We start from the raw sequence: 24,806 nt of genomic DNA, 5'->3' as shown, positions 1-24,806 counted from the left end.
CAATTTTAATTTCATAGCACTTGTCAAAATACAAATTAAGCTCCTTTGGGAATTGAGCAGGAATAATTCTAAAAGGGTTTTGATAAATTGCGATATGAAGAACCATCATTCTAAATCAAAAGACAAAAAAACAACATGAAACCTCAACATCAAAACACTAACTTTTCAACTGCATGCTTTGACCATACTACATTTTCAAAAGCTTGGCATATTAGTCAACTCAATGCTACTCCCATCTCAGCAAGAAGTGTTCCTTCAAACAGTAAACAATACCCCACCTACACTTTGAATACAGGATATGGCAGTAATCAAACATATTTTGAAGGAAACAATAGACTACTCAACCATGATAACTTTCAAACCTTTAATTCTTACTCGACAGCTCATTCTACACAATTTTCCACTCCTCCTCACGAGCAACAAATAATTAACCAACCTTCTTCAATACAACACTACCAACATCTACCAAATATTAACCAATCGAAACTTCCTTCAATTAAAGAATTATTGCGAGAGATTGAAGTTACTGTTCGTAAAGAAGAGAGTATCAATGTTGACAATACAATACCAGATAAAATAACATCACTCTCCATCAACGATCAAACTATTCACAACGAAAACCAAAGAGAGAGAAACGAATCAACTACTAATCAAATTACAACACATCACAGAATTTCAAACTCTATTAGGGTTGAAAATACAAATACTCGTTACAACACCAACCATTTTGACAATAAGGGAATTACCACTTTCGGAAATAAGAAAATATGTAAACAAAAGTCAACCAGATATCTTTCAGAAACAGCAAATTTAATTCTAAAACAGTGGTTGTATGATAATTGGCACAATCCATATCCAGATCAAAGCGACAAACAATATTTATCTAAATTAGCAAACATCACAGTTGCTCAAGTTAATAATTATTTCATTAATGCAAGAAGAAGAGTTTGTAAGAAAATGAAGAATCCACCTTCATCCATCCATGCCTTACCATAAGTCAACTGGAAAGATTCGATTCCCAATTCAAGTTTACAATAAAAAAAATACACACATTACAAATGTCCTTGCCAAACTATAGTGAAGCAGCTGAAAGAAACAAGGAACCAATCTTGCAAGTTCTCCTCAAATACCTCTCCAATGAAAAAGATTCTGGAGAGCAAATCTTGGAAATTGCCTCAGGTTATGGTCAACATGTTTCACACTTTGCCAAAGAGTTCCAAAACCTGATTTTTCATCCTTCCGAAATGACTGATGAGAATTTTGCAATTATCAAGGAAAGAACCTCATCACTATCCAATGTTTTAACACCCACCATTATTGATATTTCCAGAGAGGAATCATTGCCCTTTGAATGCAAATTTAAAGCCATTATTGCCATTAATCTTGTACACATTTCGCCGTTCAAGTGTTGTACCATGTTGATGAAGCATGCGAGTGAGATTTTAAAATCATCATCATCATCTGCTGCTACTGGCAATGGTTATCTATTCTTGTATGGTCCTTTCAATGTTAATGGTGAATTTACAAGTGAAGGCAATAGAAACTTTGATGAGAATTTAAAATTGAGAAATCCATTGTGGGGCATTAGAGATGTAGAACAAGTAGAAAAGGAAGCCAATCAATTCGGATTGAAATTAATTGAGAGAGTGAGTATGCCAGCTAATAATTTCACTCTTGTTTTTAGCCTTTAATTGTTGAAATTATTGTTGTAATAATTATTAATTAATATTATTATTATTATTATTGATAGAATTAGATTGATTGTTATTATTTTGATAATGATTTAATAAATAGATAAAGCCTTGTTGATAGAGTTGATAACAATTTCCGATACATTCCTTGTGGAGTGATGATGATGATGAATTATTACTTGTAGTTTGTTTCTTGTTGCAAACATCAAAACAATCTTCAATCATGTTCAAGGTAAATTGAGTGAGTGTACCTGGTGAGAGTGGTTGTAATTTGTCTTGTTCCATTTTTTTTAATTATTGTAAAATGTGTTTAAATATTAAATGTTAAATTCATCAAACGTTTGACAGTTTGATAAGCTTTCGATATAACACTCTTTGAGGAAGCTATATATGTTGAATGATAAACCAATTCAATTTCGCTGCCTTAATAGATAAATGACAAGAAAACTAAAGTTATGTGATATTTATCTGAAATAAAAATGTTTTAATCAGAATCAGAATCAGAAATACTAATGATAGCTTCTTCTTCTTCAGAAGAGCTTTCAGATAGAACAGGTTTCTTTTTGGCTGGAGCTTTCTTTGATTTTCTTTGAGAAGCAGCTTTTTGAATTTCAGTTTCTTCGTCTTGATTGTCAGATTCTTCTGAATTTGAGCATTCTGCATCAGCTTCATCGTCATCTGACGAATCATTATAAATGACCTTGACTTCTTGGGTAATAACCTCTTCTGTATCACTGGCATGTTTCTGAACCAGTCTCGGTATTTCTTTTTTCAAGAATTGAATATCCTCGTCTGTCGGTGGAACTAGATATCCATCACATAGAGATTTGTCAATTGGTTTTAGAATATCTATGAGTTCCTTGAGTAAAGGTTTTGGTTCATAGTCCTTACTGGCCCATGACTTCAGATCTGAAAACCATTTGTACATATTTTCTCTCAATTTCTTCGTTGTTGTTGCTTCAACCTCTCTTCTATTTCCATTCTTGTCTAAAAGATGATTTGTATAGGCCTTAATAATTTCACCTCCCAACGCCTTGGCCATATTCACAGGAACAGCATTACCAATTTGTTTGTACTTATCGTGAATGCTTCCAGTAAATATAAAATCGTCAGGGAAGCCCTGACATCTAGCAGCCTCCCTTACAGAAATAACTCGATGTTGATTGGGATGAATTACCTTCATACTATATGGGTTCAAGTGAGTGACAAGTGTTGGGCAACTCTTACTCCACTGCAATCTAGCTAGAATATTCTTGGAAAAGTCTCTATAGGTCAAATAACCCTCTTTTAAAAGTGGTCTTGCACTTTCTGCCAAATCTCTAAAATTACAACCAGGATATCTAGGTAAACATTTGATAAGTGCTGAGGTTACCTCTCCATATGATTGTGAAATGTGATCAATGCAAGTATCGCTATCCTTTCTATAGAGCTTTTGATAGACTGTCTTTGGAGGTAGATATTCAGCAGTTGATTCTGATGAATCCTCAAAAGGAATCAGATCACTAATAACATCTCTGAGTGAAACAGGAGGAAGAGGTCCTGCAACAATCTTTCTTACATTTGCTACAAGTTTTACCTGACTGGCATTGTCAAGAACAGCACTAACTTTATGGGAAGCATGAGTATTCTTTGGGAAATCTGGAACTTTAAGGTTTTCATCCTTTCTTGCACCAAAGAAAATTACTCTTGTTCTTGTTTGTGGTAACTTTAACGATAAATTACGTTATTGAAATATATTAAAAACTTACTCCAAAGTGTTGTGCGTTAACTGTTGAGAATTTGGCTTCATAACCTCTTGCATCCAACTTTTCAATGATTGCTGATGGTACATCAAATACTGTCGTGTTAAGAATACCTGTCACATTTTCAATCAGTACATATTTAGGCTTAAAGTATTTCACATAATCCAAAAACACTAAAACTAAACGATTCTTATCGTGTGATAAGAACTTTGATGAATCTGTTTCTTTGAATCTATTCAGTAAACTGAATCCTTGACAAGGAGGTCCTCCAGCAATTAAATCAATTTCGTCAGGTGCTGGTATGTTTGCATATTTTGTTGATAGAAAATGTACAATTTCTGCTCTATAACTATCCATTTTTTCAACATCCATCCACAAATCTTGACCCTGTTTCTCAACCATTAACCAAAGAGATCCATCCTTCTTTCTTTTGGCATTTTTGATGTGGATCACTCTTCTCTTACCAGGTGAACCTTTGATTTGACACTTTTTATCTAAAAGACCAAACCTTTTTTTCAATTCATTAGCCACCTTAATGTGCTTGAGGAACTCTTCGGCATTCTTACAAAAGGTGTGGCAATCTTTGAAATAATAGTGATGAGTATCAGCTGCTGGTTTCCAAAATTCGATGCTGTATTTAACATGGATACCTGCTCTTTCCAACCCTAGGCTCAACCCACCGCAACCAGAAAATATGTCAAGAGCTGTAATTTTTTCTTTTGGAATGAATTGGTCCTTAATGGCATTCAAGTTATTTTCCATACATTTGAATGTGAGTTCAATTTCTTGTGGACTTAACTCTAACAGAGAAATCTGTTCTCCAACAATTACAATCTTGCTTTTACAATAGAAAATATCCTTCTTATCTCGTGATCCTTCAATTTTTTCAAAATCTTCAGTCTTTCTTACAAAAAATACAGCACATCTTCCCTTAATGTTCTTGATAAAGTTCTAAAATATTATGTTTGTAATTAATTAAAGTAAGTATACTCACATCATCATATTCGTCTGTCAAGTACAACTCCTGGTGATCATAACAAAGTACATTATGATATTCTCCTGTAGTAAGTATCTTAATATCTTGATATCTTCTAAGCCATCTCACTCGCATCTGACGCTGACCTTTCCAATTTTCAAAGAATGAATCAACCATACAAATATAGTATGGCATTTCATGATTGAGATATGGAGTTTTCAAGTAGATAAAATCGCCAATATTATATTCCTCTTTTGAAATTTTACAAGACTTGAAATATTTTCGACCTGATTCGTCAATTTTCTTACTGATTGGCTTTCCCCATTTGATATCTTCAAGGTCATGGGCTTTAATTTGTTCTAAATTCTTATTTACAATTTCCTTCTCCTTCTTTTCTTTTTTGACTGTTGTTTTCTTCAAGGATTTTGCTTTAGTTTTCTTAGTCTTAGTTTCTTCCTCAGAGCCACTCGAATAATCGTCATTAATTAAATTTTCCTTTTTAGTTGATACAGTAGAGAGGGTTTTCTTAGATTTTGTTTGCTTTTTAGTTTTCACAGATTTTGGTTTATAAAAAGAGTCAGAAGAATCTGATGATTCTGAGACAACTTCTGACATGGATTCATCACTTGGATCAGAGTGAGCACCCTTTGGAACAAACTCTTCTTCTGAGCTTGTTGATTGAGTGTCATCCTCTTCCTCCTCAGATGAAGTAATAAGTTCAGCAAGAACTCCCCCTCTCATCATTATGTCCTCCTATAAATGCGTTAGAATTAATTTAAGAAGACACTTACTAGTTGTGAAAAGAATGAAGAGTTTAAAACCCTCGTCTCTTGTAAACTATTGAATTGTTCTGAAATAAATTTTGATTTTTCAAGAATGTAATCCTCGCTTACAATGGGTTTAGTATTTCTTATGGTTGGGTGGTAAATAAAAGCCAATTGTGCTTTTTTGAGCTATTTAAATGTTAAAGACTGAATAATTCCAATAAACCTACCATTTCTATAATAGATTCGTACGACTCTTTTGGATGTCTCTGAACAAGATTAATCAAAGCATGGCACACAGCAATCGTCTGATATGTAGAATTGAATATGTGAAAATATTCTTTTGTTGGAGAAATAAGTTCAATCCACTCGGTATCCTTTGACGAAGTTTCAACCAAAATACTAACAACAGGCAAGAATCTATATTCTATTGCCCATTCTTTAATAGGTCCAAATACTGAACGTGAGCCAACTTTGCTGTCAGTTTTCTTGTCATGACTAAAGCACATTCCACAAGCAAATAATTCCTTTCCAACCGAAGTCAATCCTTCAATAGAAAAGAACCTTGGTTTATCTCCATTCTCCAAATAATCAGGATTTGACACAATAGTAAAATCATAAAGAGACTTATATTGGCCACTACCCTTTACTAGTGAATAACCATAATCGTTATCATCCTCTTCCGATTCATCACTCGAATTAATCACAACAACAACTTCATCATCTGCTTCATCCGATGATGAAATGATTTGAGCTTCTTTTTGTTTTCTTTTCATTTTTTTTAAATTTAAAAATTGAACAATTTATTTGGCGGGAAAGTTTTTATTCAGTGTTAAATTTGTCAATTTTAATTTGCTCAGCAGTGGCTGGATTGAGTAGGTAGAGCCACTGATGGTCAACATCTACAACTACTCCCTTTCCTTCCTTCAATTTTGGTTCCCAAGGAACAAATGTCCTTTGAAGTCCAAAATTATTCTTCAAAGCATGATAGGTCACAACTGCAGTATGACTCATAAATCTCTTCTCTGTTGCTTTTGGATCGTCTTTGATTTTACAGTGCTCTGGTGTGAGGACAAGATATTTTTCTGCAACTTCAAAGAATTCCTGTAAAGTTGCCTCTCTTACAATTTGATTTTCAAATATGTAACGTGTGAGAGAGTTTACAAAAACATTGGTATGATTTCTTGTGTCAACTGATTTTCCTGTTGAAAAATTTACTCTTCCGTAATATCCTCCACGTTCTCCAATTTCTTTAACATTCTTTTTGAATGCTTTCCTGTTAACATCCAATCCAACAGCAATAATTCCTTGAATTATATTGATATTTGGTAATTCCAAAGACAATTTATGGAGAGCAGCTAAGCATACAGCATCTCCACCAATAAATACATTGTTATGAATCTTTTTTTGTAAATTGAATCAATATTACTCCAATTATAGACCTACCTTATCAATTGTGTCATTACTGTCTAGTATCAAAGAGTCTCCACCACCATCAACAAATATCAAATCAGTCAATTGATACTTTTCTGTAAGTGCTTTCAATCCTTCTTTCAAATTGTCAATTGCCAAAGTGTCAACAGTAGGTGTCTTGTCCACTGAACCTGTCATCATGATTACATTTTCATTTAATTCTTTTGCAATTGTTGGTTCAAAATATCTTCCCTTGATAGAAATTGTACTATTTGCTCCGATCACAGTTACAAATGGTGAAATTGTTGTATCAATCGGATCATTGATATTTTCTTGGCGACAAGGTCTCACTGAACCAAGGTATACATTAGCAATATTAAATTGAAAATCATCAGAAAGCTCACTCGAGTGTTTTTGTGTATTCTTTAAAAGTTTAAATAATAAAAGAGCATTTTGAATATCGAGACCACCACCCAGTCCGGACACGAGTATGTTTCTTGTTTGCATTTTTTTTGTTTTTCTATAAATAAAACAATTGCATTCTGAATATGAAAAACCGAGAGTTTACAATTGAACACAAAACTGTGATCTAGCTCGATCACGATACTGATTTTAAATTAACATCCTTAATTCCATTCTTTGTAAGATGAAATTGTGGAATGAAATTTTGTTTTTTTACTGTGGTTGAGGTAGAATAATTGTCTGTTTGCTCATTTGAACCAACAATGTCATCCAGACCAGTTATGTTGAAATGTACATTAAAAAGTTTAATTACAAAATCAAGTCACGAAGCAGGAATGCATCAGGAGAGTTGTCAGGTTTCTTGTTATAAACATCATAGTCAATGAAGGAAAATACTGATTCACCAAACAAATCAAAGAATTCTGAATATCTTTCAGAAACATCTTCTGGAATATTGGATGAATTCATTCTTTCTCTCATTTCTCTGGTCAATTGTTCAATCTTTAGAACCTCCTCTGATTTGTTGGAATCTCTCTTCTTTGATGAATCAAGTTGAGGAGATTCGTAATAATTATCATCCTCTTCAATAACATTTGAATTTTCTCCAAGATCTCTCACACGTTCCTGTTGTTCAAGTTTGAAAAACCTAGCAAGTTGAGTGAAAAAGTTTCCAGGGGCTGTTAATAATGCTTTGTAACACATAAAGGCCTGGTGTTTAGTGTTCATGTCAGAGGAAACAAGTTCAGGAAGGAGTAAATTGCAAAATATTTTAAGGTTAGAATTCTTAGGAGGTTCCAAGAGCAAGAGTTGTGTTACATGTGATCCTAGAGCTGTAATTCCTACAATAGCACCATAATGAGTTGCCCTTGACCTTTTTGGATCTAAAAATGCATGAAGCAATGTTTTAGTAATTCTGGGTTGGAGGGTATGATATGAGGAGCCAAATCTTTAAATATTTGATGAATACTGTTTCAAAAATATAATAGAAACTTACTTGCGACAAATATAGGCAATAGTATTTGCTGAAAAGTCTCGAAGTCCCCAATGGTTTTCATATGGATTTTCACATAAAGTTTTACCAACAATACAAGTCAGAATTGAAGGCATTATTTGATGAAGCTAATACTATGATAAGATTTAAAATGATTCAAAGCAGTACATACATAAAGTTCAATATGAATATTTGGGTTGACAAGAAGTGCTTTTGTCATTTCCATCAATCTATAAAGAAGAGTCAAATTTCTCATATTATTTGTGACTTCACTAGCAATAAATTGAGTAAAATAAGGGACGAGTTGATTAATACCAGAATCAGTTGCCAAGCTTTCAATGACAGCTTTTCTTAGTTCTTTCTTTTGGTTTGTAGTATCTTTGATAGCTTCTGTAACTTTTTCAAAGTACATTTGGAGTTCTTCCGATAATATATGTTTGACAAGTGGTTTAAATTCTACATTAGGATCGTGTGATGATGAAACTTTCTTGGATTGATCCTTATCTTTTGATTCCTTCTTTCTTTCCGATTCTGTTTCTTCAATAGTAGGATTTTGAGGAATCTTTGGTTGAATACCTTGAATGGCCAACCAGTGTGTAAATATTGATGGTCCTATTGGTATCTTTGGAAGAGGTTTTTCCAAACAATCCTTCAAATCAAGTTCTACATCCTCCAAAAAGTATAAATCTTTCGTTTGTTTAACTCTCCTAAATCTATTTGGTTGTGATGATTGTCCTTTGAATCCGTAAAGTGGCTAAAACAACATTCATGATCATCAAATAATATACAAAGTTACCTACCTCGATATTCTTCATTGCCAAGGCATTACTAATATCATCTGTAGTTAAAACTCCTCTCTTAGCATGTTTCATACACTTTGAAGCATCTTGTATTATTTCTCTCACTCTATATTCAACATCAAGAGCCAAAGCTTGAGCAATTTCATCTTTTAATTTAGTAATGCCCACAGATTGAGCGATCACTTGAATCGTCTCCTTCTGAAAGAAAGATAATGATGAATCAGACATGATAACAATAAATAAAACAAATGATGATGATGTGATGGGCAAAAAAACAAGGAAACGGTTTTTTTAGTTTCCAATTTTTTTTTAATATTTTTCGAGTTTGGCGCTTTCCTTTCATGATGAAGAATTTCTCTTCCAAAGCAACCCAACAACAACAATAAATTCTAACATTAATGTACATTTCACGAGAAAACAAAACTGTTGAACAAGAAGAAATAGTAGCCTTTAACAAACACTTTGTTTATTTTTTTATTTAAATTAGATGATAAAAATAGGTAAATTACAAAAAAATGTTTAATCATCATAGTAAGCACAATAATCATCAACAATATCAGCAGCGGAATAATCGAGCACATCAACAAGGAACCAGTAGTAATAATCATCATGGTGGGTTTTCTTCTCATCATGAATCAAGGGCAGGGTTAGGACATTCTCAAATCAATTCTTCTTCATCACATAATAGAAGAAGAAATAATCAAACTCTATTCGGAACACCAATCTTTGATGGTGATGAAGAGAATGAAAGAGAATTAAAAGCCCATAATCAAGAAAGATACACTTCCGAACATCAACAATATGCAACCGATGAAAAGGGAAGAAGAAGATTTCATGGAGCCTTTACAGGTGGTTATTCTGCTGGTTATTTCAACACTGTTGGATCAAAGGAGGGTTGGAATCCATCTAATGATTTTAGATTAGAGAGGAAGATTACTGATTTTATGGATGAAGAGGATATGAAAGAGATTTTTGGATTGAGTGGTTCGAAACAGGTTCAAGCAACAGATAAATTTATGAAAGTGACAAACAAGGTAATTGCTGATCCAATTTCTGATTTATTTGGAGGAAAGATTAATTCTTCAGATCAAAGACATTTGGAAGCATTATTCGGCAGTTCTGAAAAATTGATTAGTTTGAATGATAGGAGTTATGATTCAAATGAAACAAATATAGGATATTCCTTATTGAAGAAAATGGGATGGATTCCTTCGAAAGGTATTGGAGTCAAATCATATAGCAAGACAGATTCTGTGGAATTGCACACAGATTCTAAATTATCGACTGTTATTATTAAGGAAGATAAATGTGGTATTGGATACAAACATTCAACCCTTAATGATATATTAAATATTCAAAAACCTGTACATAATAATAAGAAGAATACCACAGAAGAAGAGTATTACCAAGAAGATGATATGAGTAATTATGATATAGATCTGAGAACAACCCAAGAGAGTGAGGAAAATACGTGGGATGAGAAGTTGATTTTCATTAAATCAAAACAACCTTTCCTCAATCAAACCAAATACTTGCCTCCAAAGGTTCCTGAGGATTTTGTACCAAATCACATTTTTAATACAGAAGCTATCAAGAAGGAATACAAAAAATTAGACCACAAAATTCAATTGCACTTGATGGCTGCAGAAGAGAGACGAAAGAAGCTTTTTGAATCTACAAATCTCAATCAAAAGTCGGTAGAATCTTCAAGACAAAGCGAGAAATCCAAAGAAATGCAACAACATTTAGCCAAATCTATGTCTAATAGATTTGTTTCCTCATCTGACAATGGTAGTACTGAGGCATCAAAAAGTAGTACTACTCGAGTGAATCGAGAAAAGTCTAGAACTATCTCAGATTGGAGACCAGAACCATTACTCTCCAAACGTTTTGGATGTAATCCAATATCTATTCCTGTAAATACCACAACTGAAACAACACAAAAGCAATCGCATGTATTGGCAAAAGATTTCATTGTGGAGCAAAATCCAGATCAATCTGTGAAAAATCAAGACAAGATGGAAGATGGAGCTAGACCTTCTATTGATTTATTCAAACAAGTATTTGAGACCAAAGTGAGGAATATTATAGAACACGATGACGAAGTGGTACCTTCTAATAGAATTCACACGCCTCAACAAACAAAGAGTAATGAAAAGTCTGAAGATATTCTCTCTTTTGATAGCGTAAATTCCCTCAAGGATATAGTAAAAGAAATGAAGGAATCTAAAGGAGAGGTGTCGTCTCATTCTCTAATTGAGAAGAGAAAGGCTGTGCTAGAGAGCATGAAGTCAAAGGAAAAGAAAGAAAAGAAAGAGGTAGAAGTTGTAGAAAAGAAAGAGGAGAAAAAGAAATTGGATTTTAATGTTTATCCAATGAAAAGAGATTCGACAACAAGTTATATTGCTCAATTAGAGTCAAGAATTTCAGATATTCGCAAAATGTTGGACTCATCCTCAGATGATGAGGAAAGGAAGAAGAGAAAGAAGCATAAAAAGGAAAAGAAGGAAAAAAAGAAAAGAAAACAGGAATAAATTAGATTTCAAAAGATATCTTACAACTTTTTTATTCATTAACATTATTCATTTATTTGTATGTTTGTAGGAGTAAACAAGCTCCTGCTAATACCCATTTGGATACATCGTGTTTGGTCTTTAATTGGGCAGTAAAGATATAGGTTGGACCTCTTTGAGGAGTAACATAGACAGGGCATTCATAAATATTCTTTGTGTCTCTCTTATCAATTGGAACAGCTTTGATGTGAATGACTGGCATTGGTGAATGAAGAACTTTAAGGTCACTATCTTTGAGAACATTGCTCTTGATATCCCATCCTGCACCTTCTAAAATAAAACCATCAACATAACAACCATCTCTTGGAGGTACAGGTTGAATTTCAGATCTGGTCTTTTTCAAGACTTCTGTTTGAATACACATTCTATCAAGAGGGAAACCATTCTTACGGGCAGATGTTTGCATAATGGCTGTCAAGAAAGCCATCGGATTGAAAAGACCTGATAACCAAAGTACCTTTGGGAGAGTCAGCTCTGAACTCCATTCTTCTAATTGTCTCACTCTCTTAATAAGATCTTCAAACCAAAGGGATAATGGTTTAACAGATGGATATGCAACCTTCTCCCAACGAGCTGGAACTTGGTCATAAGACAAGCTCTTTTTCAACTTATCCATTTGCTCTGACATTGTCAATTCACCATTCAGACCCATCTTCAATTCTGTCAATGAATTCTTAATCTCACTGAGTAAGATGTTCATTCTTTCACATTCTTGCAAACAGACAGCAACGAATGGTATCTTCTTATCAGCCTTTCCAGAGATTTCATCCAAATCAAAGTTTTCAGGGAGGGTATTGTATAATTCATCGATTTGGAGAGCAAGTGTATCTTCAACATGATCACTAACAAATGTATTACTACTTTCACCTCTAATCTTGATTATGGCTTTGAATAAACTTTCAGATTGGTTTGTCAAAAAGTCAATTTCAGCATTTGGATGCAGGCCAAACAGCAATGGGGATTCTGCTGGAAGTTTTTCATTGATAAATTCATGGTATTCATCAAGAGTGTTCATTGAAGGTGGAGCATTAAATCCAGGGGCTAACTCTGTTTCATCGAATAATTGTTCTTTAAGTAAACATTTGAGATAGGTTGTACATGTTCTTCTATCCCAGTGATCAGTAATATGACCACCATACATAATTTCACCAAAGATATATCTGATATCTTCCCATGGAATGGCATCATTGGTTTCCAAGTAGTTATACAAGACGTCTGCACTGATTGTCAAATCTCCATTGTTAAAACTATAGTTTCTACTCCATCCTTGAGAGCCGAACTTTCTTCTACCCAATACAACTGCATGGAAGAAACAGAGAGCAAATAATATAGTCTTGAATTCGCTTTGCTTGATTGAGGACTCAAAGAATTCTTGAGAAAAGTTCGAAAGGGCTCTGTGGAGATTTGCTGAGAGATCTTGAGGTGGTTCGTTTGTGATCTTAATAGAGTTTTGAAGAATACTTTGTGGAATAACTGGATTAAGAGTTGGTTCAGCTGTTAGGAACACTCTAAAGTCTTTGTGAGAGCCTTCAGAAAGCTTTTCAAGAGTACGTTCAAGAGTTGGCAACCATTTCTGCATCAAGTGAATGTTTTGCAACACCACCCATCCACCAATTTCATAGGATTTACGTAATGTCTTTTCTGCATGTTCTTCTTGACCTTTACCCATAGAAATGTTTACAAACTTGTCATTTTCTTCAGAGAAACCAAGTCTTTTACCCAAAGCTTCAATATTCTTGATTGGATCAGCACCAGGGAAGAGAATGAAGAAGAGAGGAGTGTTAGGTCTCGACTCGGCAAATATCTTATCAAGAGAGAATGGAATGGACTGAACAAACTTATCACCCATAATCTCACCAACAAATTCCTTCAATGCCTGTGTAATTCTGTCTGGTCTTAAAGCTCTAATAATTAACAACTTCTCAAAGTTTGTCTTCTTCTTCCAATCTTGTGGTAAACCTTCTTTTTCAGGGGCTTCAAGCATTGACCATTGCTTCCAACGCTTACCTGAGTTGTAGATATCGTCATATAACTTTTCAAAACCTTCTAATTGACTTAATTTGTAAATTGCCTTGAAACAAGATTCAGAAAGCCAGTCAGCAAATGGATTTTCCTTTGGAGTGTTTGGATCTGCTGGACAATTAATGAGGAAATTCAAATGCTCTGGTTTAAATATGTCTCTATGGATAGTGAAGCAAAGGTTGGTCATGAAAATGAGTTTGTGTCTTTCAAACAAACCACGTTCAGTGTATTCATAGCAAGCATAAGTAATAGAGTCAATGAGTTTGCCAATTCTCACAAATAGGTCCTCATTTTCAACTTTTTCTGTTTTAGTAATTGCTCTGTTGAAAACAACATTGAAAGCTGCTAAAGAATATTTGTACATATGTTCTACAAGTTGAAGTTGGTCCAAAAGGAAATAAAGAATAGCTCCTCTCTTAGCAACTTTTCTGTAATTTTCTCTTGCAGCATTGATATCCTTTTCTGTTTCAATAGATTCTAAAACTTGAATCTTGATTTCTTCACTTGTTTTCTTTGTGTTTTCTAAACCTGTAATTAGTTCAACATTTCCAAGCAAATCACCTTTGTACTTAAGATTTTCTAGCAAGTTATCTTCCAATTCTTTCAGTTTAATCTTGAATTCATTCTTCTTGGTGTTGAGTTCTGATTTCTTCTCTTCGAGGTCAGATCTTTCTTTTTGGACAACAAGGGCAAGTAATTGTTCCTCTAAGCCTTCTTCTGTGACAGAGAAGTTGATGAGGGTTGTTTCTGCTTGAATTTCTGGATTGTAGTGAGGGTTATTAAGTTTTGTATGGAGAATAAGTTTAAAATTTTCGTGATAGTCTATTTCGTTATTTCCCAGTTTGATAAGTTTCGAAGAACCGCTTTGAATAATATTTCTGCCAATAACTGGTGACAAGACAGCATCAATGGTCTCTTTGATGTTCTCAATCAAAACTGTTTGGCCTTTTTGAATGGCTCGTTCCATTTTTTCAATGATATCTGGTTGTTCTAATCTCAGTATTATTAAATCTTTGTAATGGTTCTTAATCCATGTAATGGCTTGGAGCTGAGGATCTACAACCAGAGGCCATCTTTCACAATTCAATAAAATACAGCCGTTTTCAATACTTGTTTTGTCTGATGGAAGTTTTTGATTACCCCACTTAGCTATTTCAGCATCATCAGTCATAACTTCTAACAAATTAAGATTTTCAGAAGTTGGAATCTTTAACTCTCCAATAATTTCTTGTTTCCATGCTTCTGTGAGCTCTGTTCTAAATCTCATATCAAAACTACCAGCATATGAAATAAAGGCAGACGCAAGAAGTACATCTCCTATTAATACATTGTTAAGAGTTTGTAGTTTTTGAATTTCCTCCAACCAACGAGCATTTTCAGATGACAAAGCACGAACAAAACGTTGAGCCAAGTCCAATTTTTCTTGAGTCTTTTTAGCAATGTCAAGAGCGGCATTCTTTTCATCTTCTGCTGCTTGATAATCACCTTCAATCTTCTTTAACTGCTTATTCAATTTAGCTACTGTTTTTCTTACTTTAGCCAATTTTTCTTCTGCTGCTGCCTTTTCAAGTTTGGATTTTTCCAAGCTGTCAAACATTGGCTTCACTGCTACGAATGTCTTATTATATTCAATAGTGTTTCTGACCCATTCACATAAACCTCCAGAAGCTGATGAATGTTTTCTGATTTCCTCACCTGTGAATTTAGGATTATCCATGAACGGTTGGATAGCGGTAAGGATGTGAGGATAGATATTCTTGGAATCATATGCTTCCAATACAGCCAAGAACTTATCAGAACCACGAGCCATAGCCTTCTGAGCTGCAGACCAACTCAAATCTTTTGTTACACCAGACTTTGTACTTAGTAAAATAAGCACAGCTTGGAATACAAGAAGTACATTGACGTTTGGAGTTCTGAAGGACCTAAGTTCTGTCAATTCAGTCTTGTTAAGAGTTTGAAGAGCCAATTCTGCTTTTTCAAGGATTGGTTTGGCTTTTTCAACTTCTCCCTCACACTCTGCTGTTTGTTGAGCAACTTGTTGGTTGATTTCTTGGGCGAATTTTTCTTCTGTGAGAGCTTTTTTGTTTTCTGCTTCCACAACTGTTCTTTCCTTTTTAACTTTCTCCAAGATAATATCGGCTGCTATTTCTCTTTCCTTGACCTCCTTTTCTTGCGTTTCCAATTGTTTTTGTAATTTGGTTACGTTCATGGTGGTATCCCTCAATTTTTGAATACCTTGGCTCAATCTATCAATTAAACCCTTGATAAGCTCTCTCTTTTTGTAAAGAAGAGATTTGTACAGTTTCAAGAATTCAAGATAGCTCTTTGGAGTAGTATAGGTATATCTACCAAGTTCGTTGAGGAATCTAGAGCTAAATTCATTGACTTTTTCATGAGTGAATGCCATTGCTTTTACAATTGATGGATGGTGTTCTCCAGTAATTGGCATTTCAGGTTTCAAGAACTTATCAGCAACGCTCAATAAGGCTTCTTTTGGCCAAGGGAAGAAGAAATCGATTTGAGTACAGTTGATGATAGCTGGGAAGTTTCTACTTCTAATACGTAAACTTTCTCCAACAGGTGAGAAACATAAAACAACATGTAAGTTTCTTCTAACCTTATTAATGAAGAACTTCCAACAGCTTTCTTTTGAAATATCAAAAATACCAGCAGATTTGACTTCAGTTCTAAGAGAGTTTGCTATTTCTTCCTTCTCGTCTGCAGCAAATAAATCAGGAATATTACCTGTTGATAATAAATCGTTAATATAAACAAGGAATTTCTCATCAACAATTTGGTTATCATTGAGTAAGAATACCAATTTTTGGTTCTTACCAGCCTTCTTGTACATATTTTTAAGATCTTCCTTGAGGTTATTGACACCATAATCTTTTGTAATGACAATTTTACAAACTTCAAAATCGCCCACAAAGGCAGCAAGTCTTGAAAGACTTTGCTTACCACTACCACCAACACCAACTAAGAGAGCGTTACCATTAGCACCCTTGATGATACGATTAATTCTGCATACATGTTCAAGAGCATCCTCAAAGAGTACAAGGTCCATGTTGGTCTTTGTAAGATTATGTCTCTTTAGAGCCTCTTCCAATACCTTTCTTACACTTTCCGTACTTGTGAATTGGTCATAAGCACCATCTCCACCAGAAACAAAATGAGAAAACACTAGAGGCTTACTAATAATTGCTTCACCTCCAAACTCTGGGAACTTGTCATTCACAATGTTCTTGAGTTCCTTTTCGAATATTATCAAGTCATCCTTTGAGGACAGCCTATCACCATAAACTCTGTTAATCTCGTGAGTGAGTAATCTTGCGAATTTGAGGTTTCCAAGTTTTGGTTCCTTGAATTCGTTCACCTCACTTCTTAACAGTCCTTCGAATACACTAGATAATTGTCTGAGATTAAACTCGTAGTGGAATTTGTTTGCAGTCTTTGGGAATAAGTTTACAACCTTTTCATGTAAGTCTAGAGTACCATTCACTACATTATTACAAACAGATGCTAATTCTAACGGGAATCGTTTTAAATGACCTGCTAAAATAGAGCCATAAATCTTTTGTAAACTAGCCCTTGAAGGGAAGTTGATACCCAAGGTAACAAAGTGTCTTTGCAGCCTTGGATTAACGGTAAAACTACCAGCTGTAGGATTCATAGATGCAATATATTGAACTTTGATAATTTCTTTTAAATTCCATTTTGCTCTTTCATACCAACAACCATAATCAAGGTGTTGGCGCAACAATGCAATAGGTGTTTGAGTTCCATAAGCGTCAACTCTTGGCATGTTGAAATCATCAATGAAGAAAATCATCTTCTTATTGCCTGGTGGTCCCAACCTCTTACCACCCTTTGATTCAAGAGAACCTTCCAAAAACTTTTGTAAAGACTCAGAGTCAGTATAATAATTGAAACTGATCGAGGTTGAGGCAAAGTTAAGGATATCCAAGTTATTTAACTTGTCTGAAATTAATTGTGTTTTACCAACACCTGCATTAGCAACAAGCATCAAAGGTTTACCAATATCAACAATATGATCCATCAAATATCTAATACATGTAGTCTCTTCTGTTGGGACCATAATTTGAGGAACAGGAATATCAGCATCATATTCATAATTTGGCATAATCTCCCTCCAAGGTTCCATTAATTTGGTCTTTGGATTATAGTAGCAATCAAACACAAGTAAATCATCTGGGAACTTGATCGACTTGTATGTAGATCTCCACCACTTATCAAAAAGCATTTTGTTGGTTTTCTTTTCAGTGTCAGATATGGCACCCATGAAGGAGAATATTGTAGCAAATGCAAAGAAATTCTCCATTACTTCCTTCTCGCCTTGGGTTGGATTTTTAGCAAAGAGACTTTCCAATATTTGGAATAAACTATGAATGAGATGGAAGTCGGTTAATGGAATAAGGTGCTTAAAGTTTGCTTTTACAAATCTTAAAGTTTCAGGAATATACTTATCAACCAAGATGAGTAAATGAGCCCTTTCAGCCTGTGGCCTTTGATCTATCCAAGATGCAACATATGGTTGCCATCCTATATCCTTTTCTCCAATATATAAAATACCTGCTCTAGATACGGTGGCTGGTGTGGCATACTTAAGATGAGAAATTTCAAACACTAACCGCATGTGAGAAAGGAGTGGGATACGATCATTATTGGCCAATGTCAAAATTCTATTGTCGTCCATGACAGAGTTCATTGATTCAATCCACTCAGTATCCAAGTCACCGTCCAAAATAATCCATTTAGGATCAGTATCTTCTCTTTCAGATAAATTTTTCATAATACTACTCAATAAACCATCTTTCCATTCGTCGGCTTGTTCACTCTTGTAACCATAAAGTTCATGAGAGGTAATTGCCTTAGGATCCAAAAATCTGACAAGAACCTTTTCATTTCTTCTCTTCTTTGCTGCAGCTAATGATTTCCAACATACTGATTTACCACTTCCTGCAGGACCAATAATAAAGACACTGTGTCTGACCTCCAATAACTCTGCTAATTGGACAACCTTCAAAATTAAACTGTCTTCTGGTTGAAGTTTGAGAGCAGTTATTTCTTCTGCAGCTATTCCTTCAAAGTCAAGATCAACTTTTCTTGGAGGATCAATTCCAGGGAATAAGTCATTGATTAAACCAGTGAAAACTTCCAAATCGTCTTGAACAATTTTTGGAAGATTGAAATCTCTTAAAGCTCTCATCAATACGTGAGTTTCTGGCATGCTTGGTTCAGCTCTTTTCAGAGAACCAGCAACTACAAGTACAGATTTAATTGCTCTTAAACCCCAATCATAGTGATCTTGTTTTGAAAGTAAGTCTTTGTTCAAACTGTACAAAGTAATAAACTTTTTGGCCAACACCTTTGCTTCCTTGAAGCCTTCAGCCATAAGCATATTTTCACAAATCAATTCGAGATCAGGTACCACAACTGTAACTGGTCTAAACAATGCTTTCAAAGATTCTGGAAGCTCTGTTCTTCCCAAGTAACCAGGATTCATAGTAATGAAAACACCGTTTGTTCTATCAAGAGTGATTTCTTCTCCTTCAAACATGAACTTGTCCTTCTTTGCTCTGATTGCATTCAAAATACTCTTGAACTGAGTTGAGACTACAGACAAAACTTCTACAGCAATACGATTGAATTCGTCAAAACATCCCCAAGCACCACTTGATGCTAATCCTTTGAAAATGTCTGCTAAACTCTCATTATTCATTTGGTCAGAACAATTGAAAACATAAACTGATTTACCCAATTGAGAACCCAAATCTTTTGTAGTTTCCGTTTTACCTGTACCAGCAGGACCAGCAGGAGCACCGCCCATAATCAAGTGCAAACTTTGGGTAAGTGTGATGTAAATACGATCTGTAAGAGGTGTAATCACTAGTCTAGGACCATTACCCAAATATTCATAGCCGTACTTAAAAGTAGCATCGCAAATATCAATAATACAATCCTGGTGCTCTGCATCCCATCTTTGTCTGAGTTGACATTGCCAACCAAAATCTTGAGCAGAGGTAATATTCTCATTGATGAGCATATCCACAATATCTCTCGCGTGAACATCAAGAGTAACCAAATTCATAATCTTTTGTCTTTCTCCCTTTTCTAAATCATTTTGAACAAGGGAAATAAGTTTGTTTAACTGATTAACTTGTTTCTTATAATAATTTTTCATAGCTGCTTCGTTATTTTCTTCCAAAGCTTCAAAAGCTTGGTTAACTTCTAATGTCCAGTAAATTTGAGATGTAACTAAAATAACTTGCGAAGCATAACCTGAAAGCCATTCTTCTCTATTGGCACTTGAATATGTTAACATAGCTTCAGAGAGAATATCCCTTAGTGTCCTAGAAATAGCTTTCAAAAGATCATTCAGATAATCCTCTACTTTTCCTTGAAGAATGCATGGATGTGTCAAACTCACTTCTTCATCCTCTCTACTGACTATGGCAATCACTTCATTTGTTTGATTTCCGTTATCATCAACTCTGAACTTTAGAGTTTTAACAGCCTGAATGAGTTTAGGCATGTGCTTTAAGATTTTATGTGGAGATTGTCCACCCTTACTTAAGATATCTAATAAATCAGACTCTGAAGTGAAGTAAAATCTTGGGAAAGCTTTCTTCTTTGTTTCCAAATATTTGGAAAGTTGGTGCTCACAAGAAGTTAAACTATCTTGTAACACAACTATTTTTTCCTCCAATCCAGGAGAAGAACAGAAGGAAACAATATTCATGACCTTCTTTGCCTCAGTTAGAATAAGTTTCAATTCACGATCTACTGCATCAAAATTTTTGGCATCATTAGGTAATTGTTGACGAATATCATCAGTACCGATGAAAATATTCTCCAGGTAGAGCCATTTTCTTTGAACGTCAAGAAGACCATTGATAACTGTATCAACTTTTCCAAGCTTTCTCAACCATTCTTCAATTTCTTCTATGAAAAACTCAACAAATCTACTAGAACTACTGGATTGCAATTGTAATTGGTTATCTTCAAGACTTTCCCTTACTTCTTCACTAACTTTAACTATTTCTACACCATTAGTGTGAACAGTGAAATCAAACTTGAGATCGCTCCACAGTGCATCCAAGTCCTTGAGTTGCTTCTCCATTTTCATTTCTTTTTCTGATTTATCTACGATTTCGTTAACATCATCTTGATATTTGTGTAAATTCAAAGACAATAAATCTGATAAGGAAAATTTTTCTGTAACAGTAAAGTCAACCTTTGATTTTTCCATAAGTTGCTTCCAATGTCTACTTCTCATACCTGGGTTTCTCAACTTTTGGATCAAAGGAAGGGTAATCATGAAATTATCTACATAATTTTGAAGCCCAATGAAAACTTCCCATCTCTTGACTCTCTTATCTACAGATTTCAATTCGGTGATAAATTTCTTTGTTTCTTCTGTTAGCTCTTCGTCATTGATTTTAAGGAAAGGAATAGATTTCCATTCATCTATTTGGGATTGAACTAGGGCCACTAAATCCCAGACTCTCTTTAAAAGTCTCAACTCTGCCCTTGATTCTCTTACCAATTTACCTTGGTTTTGCATGAGGCCAAATAACTTTTGTCTATCTCGGAGCTCTCTCATATTTTCTTCTACTACCAAAATACGTTCATGAACCTCATCAATTCTTTCGTAGGCAGCATCAACACCAATAGAATAGTAGAAAGGAGCATCCTTAACAAAGTCCTCTCTCAACTTTTCTGAAACATTGGCAAATACAATCTCCTCCTTTGAAATCTTTTTAATCTCTTCATCTTGGACAACAGAGAGTTTATCTTTAACTTCAAAATAAACCTTAGACAAGTCACTCCACTTGTTTTTAGCATCGTCTAGGTCAAGAATAATTTCCTGTGGGACCACAATACTACACTTCTTCAATAATTGAACAGTCTCTCTCAAGTTATCAAAGAGTCCATCTTTTTGCTTATGTTCAGGTCTTTCTTTAAATCTTACAATATATCTCATCATTTCTACAAGCTTTGGGTAGTCATCTTTTGGAATAGGTTGGCATAAACCTTCCTTTAATTCCTTGACAAACGAGTTAAATTCGTGCAAAGTTGATCTTACATCAGATAACAAATGATCAAGGAATGTAAAACGCCATTTGCTAGCCAAATTAGATAGAGCTGTCTTAATTGGAGATGAATCTACGATCAACCAACCAAATGAAGCCTTATCTGGAAGATCTGCAATCTCTAACACAATTTTCTCATATTTTAGGATTTGCATTTCAAATTCTTCAAGAGATGCCACTACGTTTTCCTGCTCTTCTTCGTCATCTTCATTCTCTCCATCAGAAACTTCACTATCACTGTTAAATCTAACATCATCACCACCACTCTTGATGAATCTGGCCAGATACTCCCTAGGATCTTCTTCCCAAAGATGAGAGAACTCACAGAACTTTTCTCTGAGATCATTCATATCATTTATGGTATTGCCCATTAACGAGAACACTTTTTGCCTCAAACCATTGATGTTTTCATCGTCTTTGATGACCTTTTCGAAAGTTGTAACTTCATCTAATCTCTTTACCATGGATGCTAAGCCAATGACTCTACTGACCCAAATTTTTACACTATTATGAACACTGTTTGTACTCTCAATCAAGTTTGGGGTGAATACAGCATCATTAGAATAGAGTTCTAGTTTGACAGTTATGAAGATATTACTCAGTGTTTTGGAGTTCAAAGCAATCATATCATTTTTTCCTGAGAATGAGTTAATTAAAAATGTCAATCCTTCTCTTACAGCATTAAATACTCCCTTTTCAATAATACTATTTACAAAGAGAACATAATTTCTCCAATAATTATTCCATTCCTCTGATGAGCTTTGTGGACAAATTTTGAGACGGCTGCTTTCCATAATATGACCAATTCTTTCACTTTGGATAATAACATCACTCAACTTTTTGATATTGGCTGAGACTTTTGACTTCCATTGAGAATAGACTTTGAAAGTTGGATTGGAGTCAGTAGATTGTCTCCAAAATCCAACCATATCAAATATTTTGCTGGCCTTTTTCTCTTTCATCTCCTCAATACCAGAGTTATCAGTAATTATTAAATTAGAAATAGTCATCCAGCTCTCAACCATTTTTTCGATTGTTTTAACATTCCCTTTAAGGAAGTTTGTTCTATTGTAAATGTCTCTCACATTTTCCCTAGATTGTAATATAAAATTATCAATATCGCTTTGCCACGTTAATTTTTCAGTAGACTCCACCAAAATGTTATCTACAGTGGTTAATCTATCGGCCAAAAGAGGCTTTTCTACATCTATCAATGTTTGAATTACAGTGTTGTACTGACGAACCATAAGATCCATTGTTGCGACTTTAGCTCTGTAAATATCCCCTTTTTCAAAGAGTGCAATCGCCTCTTCTGGAACTGCGTTTGCATAAGGTTTCAAATGTTCTACTTCTTGAATACAGAAACTCAGTTCTGGATTAAAGTTAACCACCAATCTTTTATCTGGCATTCTGGAAATAATATTATCATTGAGATGGGATAAACTATTTACATTAAGCTGCTCCTTCCAAGAATTGAAAATCTCATCCTCATATTTTTTCATCTGAGCCATCAGTTTCTCATGTCTTTGGATGATATCTTGTAATTCAGAGCTGGTGGTTAGAAAAGGTTGCTCTTTAAATTTTTCTAATGGCCATGTTACTCTTTCTCTCAGTGAATAACACCAAGCAATAGCTCCAGAAACCTTTGGGAAGTTATCTAATAAAGGAGGATTTTCTTTGTTCTTGTTAAATATTGTTGACACTTTTGTTATTTCCTCTGAATATACCGATAACATGTTGGAAATTTTACCCTCAATTTCTTGCCTGATTTTTTCTCTTCTTGCTTGAGACTCAAAGCTTTCTAAAAGTTTAAAAGTAAACTTGAATCCAGTATTCAATTGTAATGCCTTATTAATCATGAAGCAAATTCTCTTATCAAAGTCATTAATAGCATCACAGAATTTGTAAAAATCTCTCTCAAATTGTTCCTCTTTCAAATCAAGTACATCATAACTAACGTTTTGAATCTTTTGTTGTTGATCTACAAATTCTTCAAATAGTTGAGACATCATACCAGTTAATTCTGCTCCATTCACACCACCAATATCAAATTTATCGAGTGATAAGAAATCATCTATATACAAAGCAATTGTTCTTAAATCGTGTAATCTCTCGATAAATAAGTTCAACCTAGTAAAAACCTTAGAACTTTCAAATTTCCAAGTTTTTTGAGGATTAGTTCTATTTACAATATCCCTATATTGGAAAAATAATACTTTGAATTCTTCACATCCATTAAATGAAATTTGAAGTTTTTCTGCAACAACTTTCATAGGATTAGTCCATAGCTCTGATGGTTCAATATAATTATAAATTCTAGTAACAATATCATTACAAATCTCTCTTATGAGAACATATAAATGACCTGTGTTGAAATACTCGCACTTTCTCCACATCAATGAAATTAAATGTAGAATTGGTTTAAAAACTTCTCCAAGATCAGAAACTGATATTGTTGAATCATTCAAATCTTGGAAATACTTTCTTAGAGGTTCGAAATATTTGGAAATTGTTTCAGATTCATCCAATGCAAAATTTAAATCATCCAACATTTTCTTGAATCCGGTAACATATGAACTTTGAGTTTTTTCTAATGTTGAAATCACCATTTTCACTCTGTCATTTGATAATTGATGAGCAAGATCAGTCAATTTTGTTTTCTTTGCTTGCCAAAAATCAATTTCAAAAAGAGGTCCTTGATATTTTTCTTCCTTTTCCAATTCATCCAATATTTTATCAGAATCCAACTCTATTACTTTCCTTGTTTCCTTACTCCAATCTATTACTGAAGTTTCAAAAGCATGAACAAGGGATCTATCTTGAGAAGCCGTTTCCACTGTTTCATCAACGGGTGGCATTGGTAAAACTACAGATCCTCTAGTATGTCCAATAAATAAATCTAACATTCCTGTAAATCGATGGAATTGTCTTATCAAATCTTGAGCCACTACATTTGGCCATCCTTTTTGATTCTTTGGTGATTGAAGGAGAGGAAGATAAACTCCTTCCACAATTCTTTGTAAATTTAAAAGAGGATCAGCAAAAACATCCTCATAAAATAGAGATTCTACATAATTATCTGTGGTGATTTTGATAGGGGAATGTTTCAAAAACACAATTCCTTTTTTATGACCTCCAATAACTGGTTCCGCAGATACTATTATTTCTTCTTTTTCTTTGCTCTTAATAAAAAACAACATCATTTCTGATTCCACTGTAAGGAATTTTTGTATTTTAACTCTGATCATTTTC

At 34.3% G+C, this 24,806-nt stretch overlaps 6 protein-coding genes across 6 annotated transcripts; 3 read left to right on the top strand and 3 right to left on the bottom strand.

Annotated features, from left to right (window-relative positions):
• Positions 1-135: 135 nt before the first annotated feature.
• On the top strand, positions 136-1,056 carry NAEGRDRAFT_78039 (homeodomain-containing protein; the record flags this gene model as incomplete). Its single annotated transcript, XM_002682413.1, has 1 exon — positions 136-1,056. The coding sequence occupies one exon, from the start codon at positions 136-138 to the stop codon at positions 994-996; it is 861 nt and encodes a 286-aa protein (XP_002682459.1). The 3' UTR covers positions 997-1,056.
• A 2-nt stretch (positions 1,057-1,058) lies between these two features.
• On the top strand, positions 1,059-1,691 carry NAEGRDRAFT_30058 (uncharacterized protein; the record flags this gene model as incomplete). The annotated part of the gene is made up of 1 exon (XM_002682412.1): positions 1,059-1,691. The coding sequence occupies one exon, from the start codon at positions 1,059-1,061 to the stop codon at positions 1,689-1,691; it is 633 nt and encodes a 210-aa protein (XP_002682458.1).
• Positions 1,692-2,175: 484 nt separating this feature from the next.
• NAEGRDRAFT_78038 (cytosine-5 DNA methyltransferase) lies at positions 2,176-7,093 on the bottom strand (the record flags this gene model as incomplete). Its single annotated transcript, XM_002682217.1, has 7 exons — positions 2,176-3,396; positions 3,440-4,384; positions 4,428-5,159; positions 5,201-5,362; positions 5,404-5,941; positions 6,063-6,574; positions 6,620-7,093. 7 exons carry the CDS (start codon positions 7,091-7,093, stop codon positions 2,176-2,178), a joined length of 4,584 nt encoding a protein of 1,527 aa, XP_002682263.1.
• A 624-nt stretch (positions 7,094-7,717) lies between these two features.
• Positions 7,718-9,052, bottom strand: NAEGRDRAFT_1097 (uncharacterized protein; the record flags this gene model as incomplete). The annotated part of the gene is made up of 4 exons (XM_002682216.1): positions 7,718-7,994; positions 8,043-8,167; positions 8,212-8,793; positions 8,840-9,052. Coding segments are annotated over 4 exons (1,197 nt in total), but the record flags the coding sequence as incomplete, so codon positions are not given.
• Positions 9,053-9,354: 302 nt separating this feature from the next.
• Positions 9,355-11,373, top strand: NAEGRDRAFT_45689 (uncharacterized protein; the record flags this gene model as incomplete). The annotated part of the gene is made up of 1 exon (XM_002682411.1): positions 9,355-11,373. The coding sequence occupies one exon, from the start codon at positions 9,355-9,357 to the stop codon at positions 11,371-11,373; it is 2,019 nt and encodes a 672-aa protein (XP_002682457.1).
• A 52-nt stretch (positions 11,374-11,425) lies between these two features.
• On the bottom strand, positions 11,426-24,754 carry NAEGRDRAFT_30143 (axonemal dynein heavy chain beta; the record flags this gene model as incomplete). Its single annotated transcript, XM_002682215.1, has 2 exons — positions 11,426-22,305; positions 22,369-24,754. 2 exons carry the CDS (start codon positions 24,752-24,754, stop codon positions 11,426-11,428), a joined length of 13,266 nt encoding a protein of 4,421 aa, XP_002682261.1.
• Positions 24,755-24,806: the final 52 nt, after the last annotated feature.

This window comes from Naegleria gruberi, assembly GCF_000004985.1.
Source record: "Naegleria gruberi genomic scaffold NAEGRscaffold_3, whole genome shotgun sequence".
In the NCBI taxonomy this organism is placed as follows: Eukaryota; Heterolobosea; class Eutetramitea; order Acrasida; family Naegleriidae; genus Naegleria; species Naegleria gruberi.
This window is presented reverse-complemented; position numbering and strand designations above follow the sequence as displayed.